Below are 15,267 nucleotides of genomic sequence, written 5' to 3'. Positions count from 1 at the left end.
TGGTAAAAGCAGCTAGATGAGTCCTAGCATTCATAAAGGAAGTCCATACTTTGATATGGTTTGGGAGGGCTTGGAGACATCATTTCTCAAAGTATGTGAAAAGAAAGATTTTTAGATACCCTGAAAGCATGGAAAAAATTTTAGACCTTTTTACCAAAAAAGGTGACTTAGAAAATATTAACAACTACCAACTAATATGCCTACTTTCCTATCTGTACAAAATTTTTATGAGGAAAATCTATACGTGCATAAAGGACATCCTTAATGAGGTGATTAGAAGGGAACACATAGACTTGTACAAGTGATATTCCATAGGATATTACATCTTTACCATCATACAACTTACAGAAAGATTTAAAGAATACAGTATCCCTCCAGTGCTTATTATTTGTTGGCTATAACAGAGTATTTTGATTGGAAAAAGTAAAATGCTTTAAAGGCTCTCTTCCATTTGTCTCCTGTGCACATTTCAAAATAATACAAGATTCTTTGAAAGTTGAAACAGAAATAACTTTGTTCAGGTGTATGATTATTAATATAAAACAATGCTTGAAACAAAGATGCATATATGTGTGTGTATATTATACATATATATATATATACATATATATATATATATATGACAAAAGTATATGTCATTCCTATGGAGGGTGTTCAGTGCAGAGTCCAAATGGAAGGAAGAATTTCTTAGAGATAAAAGGTCTTCTAAATGTTCCTCTTATGGGTGAAATTGCATTTATTTCAAGTGTTTAAAGACTTCAGAGCTTCTGAAATAAAATTTATAACCACTCAGAAGATTATCCTATTAACATAGAAAAAAGCCAAATGATAACAGCATGTCCTTTGTCCAAACTGTGAAATACAACTGAATGACTGAACTGTGGATTTCATCCATCAGTCCATCTATCTTTGATAGACACTGTTACAAATGGACAATGATGTCAATCTGGAATTGAATGGAATTGAGTGGAGGAAAATAGTGGGTTGGATTGACTTTAGGAGATAAGCACAATTCTTTTAGTGCTGCCAAGCTCCCTGAAATCAAAGTCTGTCTTTCTAACATCGATATTCTTCTAGGAAGGCTGTATGGTTAACAAGCCAAGGACTATTGTAGTCTTCAAGGAATTGAAGTGGAATGTGACCCAGAAGACAATGAAGAAACATAACATATTCAGGGCACCAGTGGTGTCAAGGTCAAATAGAAGTGAATCCCTGCCTCTTATTGACTTAGAAAACAAATCACAAATTAATGTTATGATTTTCTATTGTATTTTTATTTATTTTGTTAAACATTTCAGACTGGACTTCTGGAGGCCTTGAGTTTGACATCTAGTATAGTAGTACATAGATGGCTGAACTTGGAGTCAGGAAAACCTGAGTTCAAATTCTGCTTCAAAAACTTACTAACTGTGATCCTGGACAAGCTGTCTAACCTTTCTCAGCCCCAATTTCCTCATCTGTAAAATGGAGATAATGATTTTGTGTGGATCAAATGAGGTATAAAAAACTTTGCAAACTTTAAACTATTATAAATGTTAGCAATTATGACAGGTTGGCTGTAGCATATTACAAACAAACAATTATACAACAGAAGTGATATAAATAATGTTCTCAGATAAGTGTAAGAATGGGGAAAAGAGCATCACATCACATAAAGGATAACCAAGGGGCAGCTCATATTCCACTGATATCCATTCGTACAATGTGATGAGTTAATGGAGAATACTTTCTGCCCAGTCTCTTCCTGCTTGGGTGAACCCTCTGGTGGCCAGTTTCTGGAAGTAGATGAAAAGATGCACAGAATGGGCAAATGTGGATGGTTGTGATCTACATCATTGGTCGAGACAGTGATAAGACTATAGATTCTTCAGAGTAAATGTAAAATCTTAAAATTGGATTCATAAAATTAGTCTTATAAAAAAGTATAGAAGTGGAAATGTATTAGATGATAGATGATGATGTTAAAATAGCACAAATTTTCTTGATCTATAAAGTCAGTGTCAGTCAACAGTGTGATGTGGTAATGAAAAAATTTAGGTGATTTTAGGCTATATTCATAGCAGAATAGTATAAAGAACAAGAAAAATGTATTTATGGAAATTGCCTATAAATACTGTGGCAAAAAACTACTTTCATTAAGTAATGTAACCTGTTAAATTGAACAGGACTTGTAAACTCATACACACACGCACACGCATGTGTGTATATATGTGTATACATACATATGCATATATGTATGTGTGTATATATTAAGATTTCCAAGTCTTAATGTATAGTATCTTATTTATTTGATCTTTTAACTCTCAGGGCAGCTAGGTGGCACAATAGGTAGATACAGGTCCAGGAGCCAGTAAGACTGTTCTTCCTGAGTTCAGGACTCGTATTACTAGATGTGTAACCCTGGGCAAGTCACTTAACCCTCTGCCTCAGTTTCCTCATCTGTAAAATGAACTGAAAAGGAAATGGCAAACCTCTCCAGTATCTTGTCAAGAAAACCCTCAAAGGGATCACAAAGGGACATGACAGAGCAACGCACTGTGGACTCAGGAAAATTGAGTCACTTGCCTGTGGTCAGACAACAAGCATGTATTATGCACCTATTTTGTGTCAAGGGATTGCTTGGTACTGGGGATACAGAGACAACAACAACAACAAAGAAACAATTCTTACTTTCAAGGTGCTTGTGTTCTGGTCTTACAGCTAGTAAGTGCTGAAAGGAGGCTAACCCAGAATACTCTTGGTTCCAAGTTCACCATTCTTTCCACTATACCACTTTATAATAATATTGATGGAAAAAAGAATTCTGCTTTGAATGCCTTTTTGTGTAAAGGCCCTGTTATTGTGAATAATTTGAAGCAAACATCAGTAAACGGTCCCAGCTTTTGAAAGATAGTTCGTCAAATGAGGCAAAGCAAGAAAGTAAATTGTAGACTCACAGAACTATAGAGTTTTAGCTGTGGAACATTATTTCAGAGATTACCTTGTCCAAATTCCATTAAGCCAGTCGTCTTACTAATCTGTTCTATAATGTTTCTAGGAATCAGTGTCAAGTTCACTGCTTTCTGTTTTCTTCCATTCTCAAACATTTACTTATCTCTTGTTTCCTGGTATCTCTCCTGTTAGTCTTGACCGACAGGATGGTGGTACCCTTTATGGGAATAGGGAAATCTAGAGAGGGAGCTGATTTAGGAATGTAAGAATGAATTCGGTTTAGGTTTACTGACTTTGAGGTGATTAATAGAAACTCTCAAATACCTACTGTTGTTGTTGAGTCATTTTTCAGTTGTGTCCAACTCTTTGTGACCCCTTTTGGGGTTTTCTTGGCAAGGATACTGGACTAGTTTGTCTTTTCTTTCCCCAGCTCATTTTACAGTGGAGAAAGCCAAGGCAGAGAGAGTTAAATGATTTGCCCAGGGTCACACAACTAGTAAGTGTCTGAGGCCAGATTTGAATTCAGGAATCAGAATTTTCCTGATTCCAAGCATGGCACTCTATCCATTGAGCTACCTTGGTTCCCAAAAGATAGTTGGAAATAAAAGACTTGAGTCTTTAGTGAGGCATCTAAGGGGTGCTGGATAGAGCTCAGGGCTTGGAGTGAAGACCACCTGAGTTCAAATCTAGCCTCAGATACGTCGTAACTCCGTGTCCCTGGGAAAGTCACTTAACTTCTTCCTTCCTCAGTTTCCTCATCTGTAAAATGGTGATAATAATAGCACTCATTTCCTAGGGTTATTGTAAAGTACTTTGCAAACCTTAAAGTGCTGTATCAATGCTAGTTGTCATCATAATGATAGGTGATTGCTCTGGAGTTGTTTCTTTTGGATATTGTTAGCATAAAAATAATGGCTAAATCTGTTATAAAGGAATGAATTTTCTAAGAAATGTGGAGAGGATCACAGAACTGAGTCTTGGTTAAGCCAAGAGGAGTTAATAAAGAGATAAGAGGAAGTGGTCAAAAATAGAAGATAACCAAAATGTTGCTTTGTCAGAGAGGTAAGAGGGCTTTAAAATCATGGAGAGTGGTTAAATATTACAGGGGCAGCGTCATAATAGTCCATGAAACAAAAATATATTAAAATTAAATGTTCTACATTTTTTATTTTATGGCACTATACTTCAAAGAATTTAGCAAGTTGAGATTCAGAAAGGTTCAAAAAAGGACCTGAGTTATTTCATTTTTCTCTGATTAGCTTTGGAAAAGCTAACTTTTATTTGGTGGACAACATATACTTTTGCTACTGGCTGGCTGACTGGTTTTTCCTCAAAAAACTCACTATTCCTGTTTAGAGATGCTACTTGAATTACTCTTTTTTGGAAATGGGATTCTCTTTTGTTAGTAACAACTAACTGTTGTTTCCTTATACAGCACATACTTAAGCTAATAACTTTATTTTAATTTTTTTGTTTTGATTATTTTATAGAACTTTATATCTCTTCAAAAAATTACAAATACTTTTACTTTGTCACAGAAAAGGGCTGGAAACTAGCAATCTTGTTACTCAGAATACTTTGAAATTTCAGAAAACTAATGAGTTTTTGCTATTTTTTTTTTTTTAGGTAACATTTCACTTGTTGCGTTTCCGGTTTCCAGCACCAATTCAACAACAAAGATTTTGCCAAAAACTTTAGGACCAATAAATGTGAATGTTGGACCCCAAATGGTAAGCAGATCATGAATTCTTCAGACTTAACATGATGCTTGATTAAATTTTTTTTTTAAATTTTATAAAAATTTAACTTTTGTTTGTATATGTGTAGAGGGATCCTTTTGTTCTGTTAGTAAGTTGTTGCTTTCAAGTAACCACTGAAGTTAAATCTTGAAGCCGGGAAAGCAGGCTTTTTTCTTTCCGGTCTGAGCTTAGATAATTTGTACAGCTCTGCCTTACTTAGATCCATTTCATTTGCAAGTCAAGACAACAACGGTAGTATGGTAGTGAGCTAACAGTTGCTTATGAAGTACTTTTTTCCCTTTTCCTATTGTTTGATTAAGTTGGTGGGTTGCGTTAAAAAATAATATTTAATGCTACAAACTATATATAAAATTGAATCTATGGGAGACAGCTGGAGAATGAGTCTGTATTTGACGTTACTACTTTCAAGAAGTTTTTTGTAGGAAAAGATGTATGAAGGAAACAAGATTAGGTAATTCATCACTTAATAATATTTTAAAAAATTAATTATAGAAAATGTAAAAGTAAATGTGTTTCGCCAAAGACATTAAGTAGTAAACATATCAGAGCATGAAATATGGCACATTCAGAGAATGCTAGTGACAGGAAAGTATAACCTTCATTCTTAGCTATTTTAAAAGATATTTTAAAATGTCTTCTATCACTTAGATCAGAAAAAAAACATATATTTACACACTGCTTCCCCCCTCCATCTTAGTTTCCCTAAGTCATATTAAACACACATTAAAAATTATCAGTGCCTTGAAAGATAATTTTAAAATGCAATTTTTAACTTACAGAATTTTGGTAATACCTGATAGGCTTTAAAAATTTTCTGGTCCAGGGGGTGGAGCCAAGATGGCACATACACATAGCTCCGAACCCACAACCCATAGAACATCTACAAAAAAGTAACTCATGGCGAATTCTGCACCCAGAGGCCACAGAACATTGGAGCGAGGGAGATTTCTGTTCCAGAGAGACCTGCAAACCTCTCGCGGGGGGTCCTTCGTGCCACGGACTGGGCGCCAGGACTGGGAGCTGACTACAGCCCTGCTGTGGCCTCGGCACTGAGAGGAAAAGATCCGAGCGGGCTTCAGGGACGGAATCTCCAGCGGCCACGTGGGTTCCTCCACCCACAGGTGACGGGGGTCTGTGAGAGGGTCTCTTTGGCGGGTTGAGAGGGGAGCGGGGTGCCCCCATAACTCAGGCCCCCTCGGGAGGCAACAGCGGAGACGGGAGCAGACAGGGGCTCCCCAAGCAGGCAGGAGCCCAGATCCATTGTTGAAGGTCTCTGCATAAACCCCCTGAGGGAACTGAGCCTGAGAGGTGGCCCTGCCCCGACCTGAGCAACTGAACTTAATCACACACTGAATAGCAGCCCTGCCCCTGCCAAAAGCCCTGAGGCTGGAAGCAGCATTTGAATCTCAAACCCCAAGAGCTGGCTGGGAGAATCAGGAGGCGAGGTGGGTGTGAAGAGAATATTCAGAAGTAAAATCACTGGCTGGGAAAATGCCGAGAAAAGGGAAAAGAAATAAGACTATAGAAGGTTACTTTCTTGGGGAACAGGCATTTCCTCCCTTCCTTTCTGATGAGGAAGAACAATGCTTACCATCAGGCAAAGACACGGAAGTCAAGGCCTCTATATCCCAGCCCACTCACTGGGCTCAGGCCATAGAAGGGCTCATAGAAAATCAAGTTAGAGAGGTGGAAGAAAAGCTGGGAAGAGAAATGAGAGACATGAAGTCAAAGCATGAACAGCAGATCAGCTCCCTGCTAAAGGAGACCAAAAAAAATGCTGAAGAAAATAACACCTTGAAAAATAGGCTAACTCAATTGGCAAAAGAGGTTCAAGAAGCCAATGAGGAGAAGAATGCTTTCAAAAGCAGAATTAGCCAGATGGAAAAGGAGATTCAAAAGCTCACTGAAGAAAATAGTTCTTTCAAAATTAGAATGGAACAGATGGAGGCTAATGACTTTATGAGAAACCAAGAAATCACAAAACCAAACCAAAAGAATGAAAAAATGGAAGATAATGTGAAATATCTCATTGGAAAAACAACTGACCTGGAGAATAGATCCAGGAGAGACAATTTTAAAATTATGGGACTACCTGAAAGCCAGGATCAAAAAAAGAGCCTAGACATCATCTTTCATGAAATTATCAAGGAAAACTGCCCTGAGACTCTAGAACCAGAGGGCAAAATAAATATTCAAGGAATCCACAGATCACCGCCTGAAAGAGATCCAAAAAGAGAAACTCCTAGGAACATTGTGGCCAAATTCCAGAGTTCCCAGATCAAGGAGAAAATATTGCAAGCAGCTAGAAAGAAACAATTCAAGTATTGTGGAAATACAATCAGGATAACACAAGACCTAGCAGCTTCTACATTAAAGGATCAAAGGGCGTGGAATAGGATATTCCAGAAGTCAAAGGAACTAGGACTAAAACCAAGAATCACCTACCCAGCAAAACTGAATATAATACTTCAGGGGAAAAATTGGTCTTTCAATGAAATAGAGGACTTTCAAGTATTCTTGATGAAAAGACCAGAGCTGAAAAGAAAATTTGACTTTCAAACACAAGAATGAAGAGAAGCATGAAAAAGTAAATAGCAAAGAGGGACTTTACATAAGGGACTTTACAAAAGTTGAACTGTTTACATTCCTACATGGAATGACAATATTTGTAACTCTTGAAACTATTCAACATCTGGGTACAGGGTGGGATAACACACACACACATGCACACGCACATGCACACACACATAGAGACAGAGTGCACAGAGTGAACTGAAGAGGAGGGGATCATATCTTAAAAAAAAAAAATGAAATCAAGCAGTGAGAGAGAAATATATTGGGAGGAGAAAGGGAGAAATGGAATGGGGCAAATTATTTCTCATAAAAGAGGCAAGCAAAAAACTTTTTAGTGAAGGGAAAAAGAGGGGAGGTGAGAGAAAAACATGAAGTTTACTCCCATCACATTCCACTAAAGAAAGGAATAAAATGCATAGTCATTTTGGTATGAAAACCTATCTTACAATACAGGAAAGTAGGGGATAAGGGGATAAGCAGGGTGGGGGGGATGATGGAAGGGAGGACATGGGGAGGAGGGAGCAATTTGAGGTCCACACTCATGGGGAGGGACAGGATTAAAAGAGAGAACAGAAGTAATGGGGGACAGGATAGGATGGAGGGAAATATAATTAGTTCTTACACAACACTACTATTATGGAAGTCATTTGCAAAACTACACAGATCTGGCCCATATTGAATTGCTTGCCTTCCAAAGGGAAGGGGTGGGGAGGGAGGGAGGGCAGATTGGCAGACAGGGGCAATTAGAATGCTCGGTGTTTTGGGGTGGGGGGAGGGGACAAAAGGGGAGAAAATGTGGAACCCAAAATTTTGTGAAAATGAATGTTAAAAGTTAAATAAATTAATTAAAAAAAAATTTTCTGGTCCAATCTGCTTATTGAATGGATAAGGAAACTTAGGCATGGGTATGTAACTATATATGGGTATATAACTATTACTATAATCTGTAGAAATTTATATTAATTTCTATGACTACTGGAAATCTTGACTTATGCTTGCTTGGTATATATACGTGTGCGTACACATATATTCCTTGTACAACCTACAAAGCTATGATAGATCCCTTCTCATTATCATTGGAAAATTACTTCCACATCTTTTTTTCTTTCTCTTGCAGACTCTTTCTCTGCAAGCTACCTTACTGCCCATGATGCCCCTAGTTATTACCCTTTCCTAGTGCTTTGCCTCTCACCTTGCTTTATAATCTGGCAAGGAATAGGATTTTCAGTAGCAAAAAGGATTGGGCATGAAAGATGAGGGAGAAGGAAGTACAATGAGAAAGAACCCCTTGTCCTGTTATTCTTCTCTATTCATTTGTCAGCTTAGTTATCATTGCTTATTTAAGGTTAGGGAAGGTTAAGGGAAAACTAGTGCAAATTGAAGGGGAAGGATAGTGAGCAGGAGGGGAGAGATGCAGGGCATGGAATATTAGACTAAAATGGAAAAAAAAATCTATTACTAGCATCCAGCATTCAAGCAATGAATGCAGTTTACTTTGAAATATTATTATATATAGTTAAAAATCAAATCAGTTTAGTCTGGCTTCAGCTCTTCTTGATGAAACCATGTTATATCCTTAGGATCACTGCTTCCTTTCCTGGTATTCTTTAATCATTCTTTTAATTGTAAATTCAGAAATTTTGCAAGGAAATGAAGTCAAACTCACTGACCTATAGTCTGCAGACTCTTATTTCTTTTGAAAATCAAGATAATATTCCCTCCCCATCTCTACTAGAATGAAATCTCTCACATGATCCATAATCTTTGAGAAGGCCTTGGCAATGTTTCGGAGTCAATTCTGACAGTCTTGCTTTTCTCACTATTTCATTTTAAACTCAGTAGACAGATTTTGTTTCATATCTTCCCTTGTGGATGTTATATCTGTATGCCAACTGTCCTTAAATGTTTTCTCCATTGGTGGTGATTGGGTGACTTCATGAGGCAGTGGCCTCAGCACAGATGATGTCTGGTCAGGAAGGTGGAGCTCAGCCCTGCACCTAGTTCTGCATGAGCCTGGGCAAATGATTTAAACACTTAGAGCCTCGGTCCTCTTCTTGGTGAAATAGGGGTGTTCATAGAGTACCCATCTCATGGGTCTCAGATCAGTTACTATATATAAAACATTGTAAATCTCAAATCAGTATGTAAATTTCAATTATTAATGTTACAAACTTTGAGTGGAGATATCACTGGAGTTAGCGAAGTCCTTGACTGAGTTTTTAGTCTTCAGCCAGTAGTTTGGGATTTTATGGTAGAGATCTCAAAGCCTTACCTGGCAGTTTTCCTTCATAACTCGTTCTCTGTGATTTGCTGGAATTCCTGGGGTTGGGCCAGGGATGGAAAGGATTGAGGGAGGATGGGACAAAGTATAGCTATCAGTGATGCCACCCTCCCCTTCTCTTTCCCCTTACATACACATCTGACACTTTTCTGTTATTTCCTTTCTCTTCTTCCTCTCTCCCACTTCTTTCCCTACACCCTAGTGATCACAAGTCTTCATGAAAATTAGAAATTATTACAAAAAAGAAGTTAGCATCTCTTGGATGAAGGAAAAGGTAAATAACAGTTTAATGGTAACCCAAGTTCTATTAAAATTGGGGCACTTGTCTGTATTCAACAAATTGTAGGTTGAGAGCCAGACCAAATTTTTCACGTATTTTAAGTAAATCTCATTGGTACTTTAGCTAAAATTCTACAGATCATTAACCTTGCTCAATTTATTCAGTAAAATTTCTTTTAGAGCCCAGTTTAAGTGTATGGTTTTTAACTTCAAAATAATTAGTACACTTAGGAATTTTTAAAAACTCAAGGAAGAAGCAGTTGTATTTTGTTCTTAATAATTTTGCATTTATCATATCAAACTTTTCAGCTCTGCATTTTAAAGGGTACAACAAATAAGATTTATTATTCCCTAACATATTTAGCGGGAGAGTAGGGGTGGGGTGCTACTGAGAAACTAAGTTGTATGTAAACATTAGTAAATTAGGCTGTCTGTAGAACTGTGAAAGATTACTCTGAGACTGAACTTTGAAAAAACATTGTTAATCATTTTCCTATTCTTGACCATATATGTGGGCATATAAAAGGTAGGATAATAAAAATTGCAGCCAGGGTTCTTTAATGTGTATGGAACGTTTTGCATACCTCTCATTTGATCCTTGAAACAACCCTATTTGAGAGGTGGTATAAGTTTTACTACTTAACAGTTATAAAAGTGTTTAAATGTGAGTTTAGGTAAGTAAATGTGTTGGAAAAAGCATGTGTTGGAAGCACAGGTGAGTGACATCTACATGTGACTTACTCAGGGTCACCCTTTCACTAGCAGAAATAATAACTTCATTTCCACATTCTATTCTACTTTGATTTAAGCACTAGATAATGATGTTATCTATTTTTTAATATTTGTGGATGAATGAATGAAAGAAAAAGCATTTACTACGTCTTAGTGCTTACCATGTATGCGTAAAGTCCTGGGGATACAAACAGAAAAGGTAAGACAGTCCCTGCTCACTCTAATTGGTACAGTTCCGAGGGTGCGGCGGTGCGGCAGATGTCAGGGTCTCAGGGTCTTCAGATCAGTAGGTCAGATGACAGTGCTGGGAGTCTGCAGGCCTTAGAGGCAGGACAGGTGGTAAGGTATGGAGAACCTTAGGAAGCCGCTAGGCCCAGGGCATCCCTTGGCATTCTGACATTCCAGAGTTCACAGGTTTGCTGCCAGCATTGTTGCTCCAAAGAATGACTTTCAGAAATGACATTTGAGGTCTAGGCTAATGGTAACTGAGACATTCATACATTTAACAATCATGCTGTATCTGGACATAAACTTGGTGGAACCAATGTTATAAAAGATCTGAACTAAGTTATGAGCATACTTCCTGCGAGAGACCACTGTGGTGTAGAGGAGAGTATGCCTCAAGGTTTGGGGAAAATATATGCTAGTCTTTGCTGGACTTTTGAAGTATATATTCCTTTGTGAAAACCAGTTGATATTAAGTAGCTAAAAGGAACCAGGACACTAGTCACCATCTCTTTAACCATGGAGGAGAACATAGCCACTCCTCAGAGTGCCTTAGCACACTGAGGGGGTGACTCAGCCAGCCTAACTATGGGAGAATGGGCAGAACATACTACATAAGTGTGAGGGTTTGTCCAGGGAGGCCTCAGATGAAGAAAGCCCCAATACTTTTCCCCTTACAGCATTGTCTCCCACTGAACATTCTGAATGCAAGAGTCCAAGGTTCCCCAAGAATGAATGAAGCAAAACAGGATGGGGCTGATGCTGTCAGACCTTTTTGAATGCCTAACACAATCAGAAAGCCTCTCCTCACCATGCAGTTAGCCAGCCAGAATGAGTTAAGACTGTCAATATGTGTTCCAAAGTCTTTCCAAAGCACTTTCCTCAGTCAACACCATTCTTCTCCCAGAAGCAGACTCCCTTGTGTCTCCATGTGGAGAGGTGCCATCCAAAATGCTCTGCACATGCAGCAGACTCCCCATTATATCAGAATAATGCTATTAAATGTGTAATGCAAAATACATAGGATTGCAGTGGAAACCAGTTATGTTTCAATACTGTTATTAAAATATAAGAAACCCAAGTTCAGAGACTCCAAATTAGTAATCCCTACTCTGGAAAAATCACTCTTCAGGCTACTGAAGGAACTATAGTTTGAGATTGCTGTTATTGGTCTGCTGTGTCTCCTAGGTGGTGCAGTGGGTAGACCTGTGGCCTGAAGTCAGAAAGACCTGAGTTCATTTCTCACCTTAGACACTTTATTGCTGTGTGATTCTGAGGAAGTCATTTAACCAATTTCTGCCTCAGTTTCCTCAACTGTAAAATGGGGATAATAATAGCTCCTATCTCACAGGGTTGTTATGAGGATCATATGAGATAATTTTTATAAAGACCTTAGTAAATTGTGTGGCACATTGTAGGCACTTAATAAATGCTTGTTTTCTTCTTTCTTTCATCAAGATACATACATCGGAAAATATATAGTCCATAAAACAGAATCAGCAAGGAAAATTAAGAGACACCATAGCAAAATGTGGAGGGTTTTTCTCAAGCTAGGCTAAAGACTCTCTTGCCTTAGGAATTTGTTGTAGCTCTAAAATTAGTAAGAGTCAAAGTCTTCCCTTCTTGAGACTAACTCCTTGATCTGGCATTCCCTAGGCCCTTTCTTTTCTGGACAACTTGACTTTTGGCCTATCTTGCTAAAGATATTTATGGAGGGCAATCTTCTTCCTCTCTCTCTCAACAAAGATCTCTAAAGTGTCTGATATAGTAGGCAGAAGTGTTTTATAATGGCTTGTTAGGATGTTCAACAGATGACACGAAAATCCAGAATTTTTTAAAAATGGCTATAGAAACTTACCTACTTAAGTTAGGTTAAGTTATTACTTAAGTTAATAAATCTCCTGAGCCTGAGGGTCCTCGGCTTCAAGCTTCTACTTATTTCTCTTAACCTTTTGTCAGAATAGTGAACTTTAAAGTAATTAAACACCATGTCTGTATAATGTTAGCATTGATGGAGCAGCTGTAAAGAAAATGGAAAGTCTACTGATAAAAGGCTTAGGACTTTGTATTTCCCATAGTACACTGAAGTGCCTGTATAATGCTTAATGTTTATTAAATGTGTGAATGCCTTTGCAGGTTCTTTTGCTAGTGAAACTTGGGGCATAGGAAGTAGGAAGGGCCAGGAGGTACTATAAGTACTGCCAGCATAGTCATCTGTTTATTTAATATTTATCTCCTGGAGATCCAAACAATGAAAAGAAAGACTGGGACTATCCAGTAACTGATTGAATTCCCTAACTCTCTTTTAACAGTTTCTTGTTTTGTACATGATAAGAAAACCTGGATGTCAGAAACATTAGAGTAACAGAATCAAAGAACAGACTTTGCATGTTATCTCAGTTCAGGAGATCTGAAGTCCACTTGAACCTCTGTATCCTTAATACCTTTCCTATATGTTACTGTGTGACGTAGCTAGGTTAATCAAATGAGCTATGCTTCCAATTATGATGACAATCTAAATTGTACTTAAGATAAAATCCTAGATGATGAATAAAGGAATGAAAAAGAATTTATTAATTGCTTGCTATGTGCAAAGCACAGTCCTTAAGTGCTGGGGATATGAAATTTAAAAGCAAGATAGGTCCTGCTCGCAGCCTCTCATATGTTCCCCATTGTCTCCTTTGCCCTCACACTTGGACTGTCTCCCTGCCTCACATCTCTCCCCACTCTAGTCTATCATCCACTGTGCTATCAAAATGATCTTCTGAAAGTGCAGGCCTAACTATATTCACTTCTTATTCAGTACGTTCCTTATTACTTCTAGGATCATAGAGAAAATTCTCTTTGGCTTTTAAAGCCCTTCATAGCCTGCTCCCTTCCTGTCTTTACAGTATTTTTGTATCTTGCTCCCTTCCAAGTGCTCTCTGATCCAGCAACACTATCTTCTTTGCTGTTGCTTACATAAAAAAATCTGTCATCTGAAACATTTACACTGATTGCCTTTCCCCTGTTCGTGGAATTCTTTCTGTTTTTGTCTCTGCCTCCCGACTTCCTTCAGGTCTCAGACAAAATCCCATCCCTCTTTAGTGCTGGGGCCTTCCCTTGGAGGTTGCCTCCAGTCTTGCCTGGATGTTTCTTGTGTTTACATATTGTTTCCCCATTAGAGTATGAACTTCTTGAGAGCAGGAACTCTTTCTTTCTTTCTTTCTTTCTTTCTTTCTTTCTTTCTTTCTTTCTTTCTTTCTTTCTTTCTTTCTTTCTTTCTTTCCTTCCTTCCTTCCTTCCTTCCTTCCTTCCTTCCTTCCTTCCTTCCTTCCTTCCTTCCTTCCTTCCTTCCTTCCTTCCTTCCTTCCTTCCTTCCTTCCTTCCTTCCTTCCTTCCTTCCTTCCTTCCTTCCTTCCTTTCTTTCCTTTGCACTTAGCTTGGTGCCTGGTACACTATAAATACTTGATGACTTGAGCTTGCTTTCTGATTGGTGGAGATGATAGTAGAGGAGGTTTCAGGTATAAATCACATAGAAACATTTTGCAGTCCTTGCATGACTGGGATTTTTCTTCCTGAAAGCAAAGTTCTCCCTTTCTTACTGTAGATGGCAGTAGTACCTAAGAGTCAGGGAGCTGCCAGTCATACAGTCCAGCACTCAGCACAAGTGCTTGGCACATGGCGTCAACACTTATTAAATACTTTTTCATTCAATCAGTCTCTTGTCACAGAATTTAAATGACTATATTTTGGTTGAGTTTATCTTTTATGTTATATAATTTGAGGTAAAGTACTCATTTTGCTTGACCTAGCCAACTGTCATCTACTTTGAAAATTAGAGATGTGTCTGTGTAAATTAGCTATGAAGTGAATCTCAAACGTGCTTGGAATGGATTTTCCTGTTTATTTTTTCTTTTTTAGTTAACATCTTCCTTTTAGAGTACATTATGCAGAAATTTGTACTTACAGGAGCAGATTACAGATCTTTCAGATTAATCTGAAAGAAAAAAAGAAAATTTCATAGATTGATAGATTCCTAGTGTTAATATTTTTGCATGAGCTCATAAGCGTGTTTGTATAAATAAATATGTATAAAAATGAAGAGGAAACTGTTTTAACTAAATTGTTTTTTTAAAAAACAAAACAAAACAAAACATATACAGACTGTAGCATTTGGTAGTTTTGTTGCAGTTGATCAGTAATGGACAAAACCTGATCCCCAATTGTGAACTTATCTCCCTTCTGGCCTCCTAATCGTTTTCCTCTCCTCAAGTCTCTTCCCCATGCTAATCTATCCTCCTCCTAGCTGCCAAAGTGATTTTCCTAATGCACAGGTCTGAATTTGTGCCTTCCCTACATGACATTTCAAGCCATTCACAAGCTGGCCCTAACATACTTCTCAGCATTATTTTGTGTACTTCCCTTCACAGACACTATAGTTCAGCCAAATGGCCTTCTTACTTGTCCTCGTATGGAAAACTCCATCTCTTAATTTCCTGATAA

The 15,267-nt window shown here is 37.9% G+C and overlaps 1 protein-coding gene across 41 annotated transcripts in view; it reads left to right on the top strand.

Annotated features, from left to right (window-relative positions):
• TFDP2 (transcription factor Dp-2) overlaps positions 1–15,267 on the top strand; it is a 179,909-nt gene that overhangs the window by 95,782 nt on the left and 68,860 nt on the right. For 39 of the 41 annotated variants that reach the window (XM_072618161.1, XM_072618160.1, XM_072618162.1 and 36 more), the window contains one exon: positions 4,558–4,661. In XM_072618161.1, the coding sequence (XP_072474262.1) occupies positions 4,558–4,661 (104 nt within the window). Of the gene's footprint in view, positions 1–4,557; positions 4,662–5,514; positions 5,813–15,267 lie in introns of those variants that run through there. The other 2 variants (XM_072618183.1, XM_072618181.1) reach the window with 1 other exon arrangement.

The sequence above is a fragment of the Notamacropus eugenii genome, chromosome 6 (genome assembly GCF_028372415.1).
Source record: "Notamacropus eugenii isolate mMacEug1 chromosome 6, mMacEug1.pri_v2, whole genome shotgun sequence".
In the NCBI taxonomy this organism is placed as follows: Eukaryota; Metazoa; Chordata; class Mammalia; order Diprotodontia; family Macropodidae; genus Notamacropus; species Notamacropus eugenii.
This window is presented reverse-complemented; position numbering and strand designations above follow the sequence as displayed.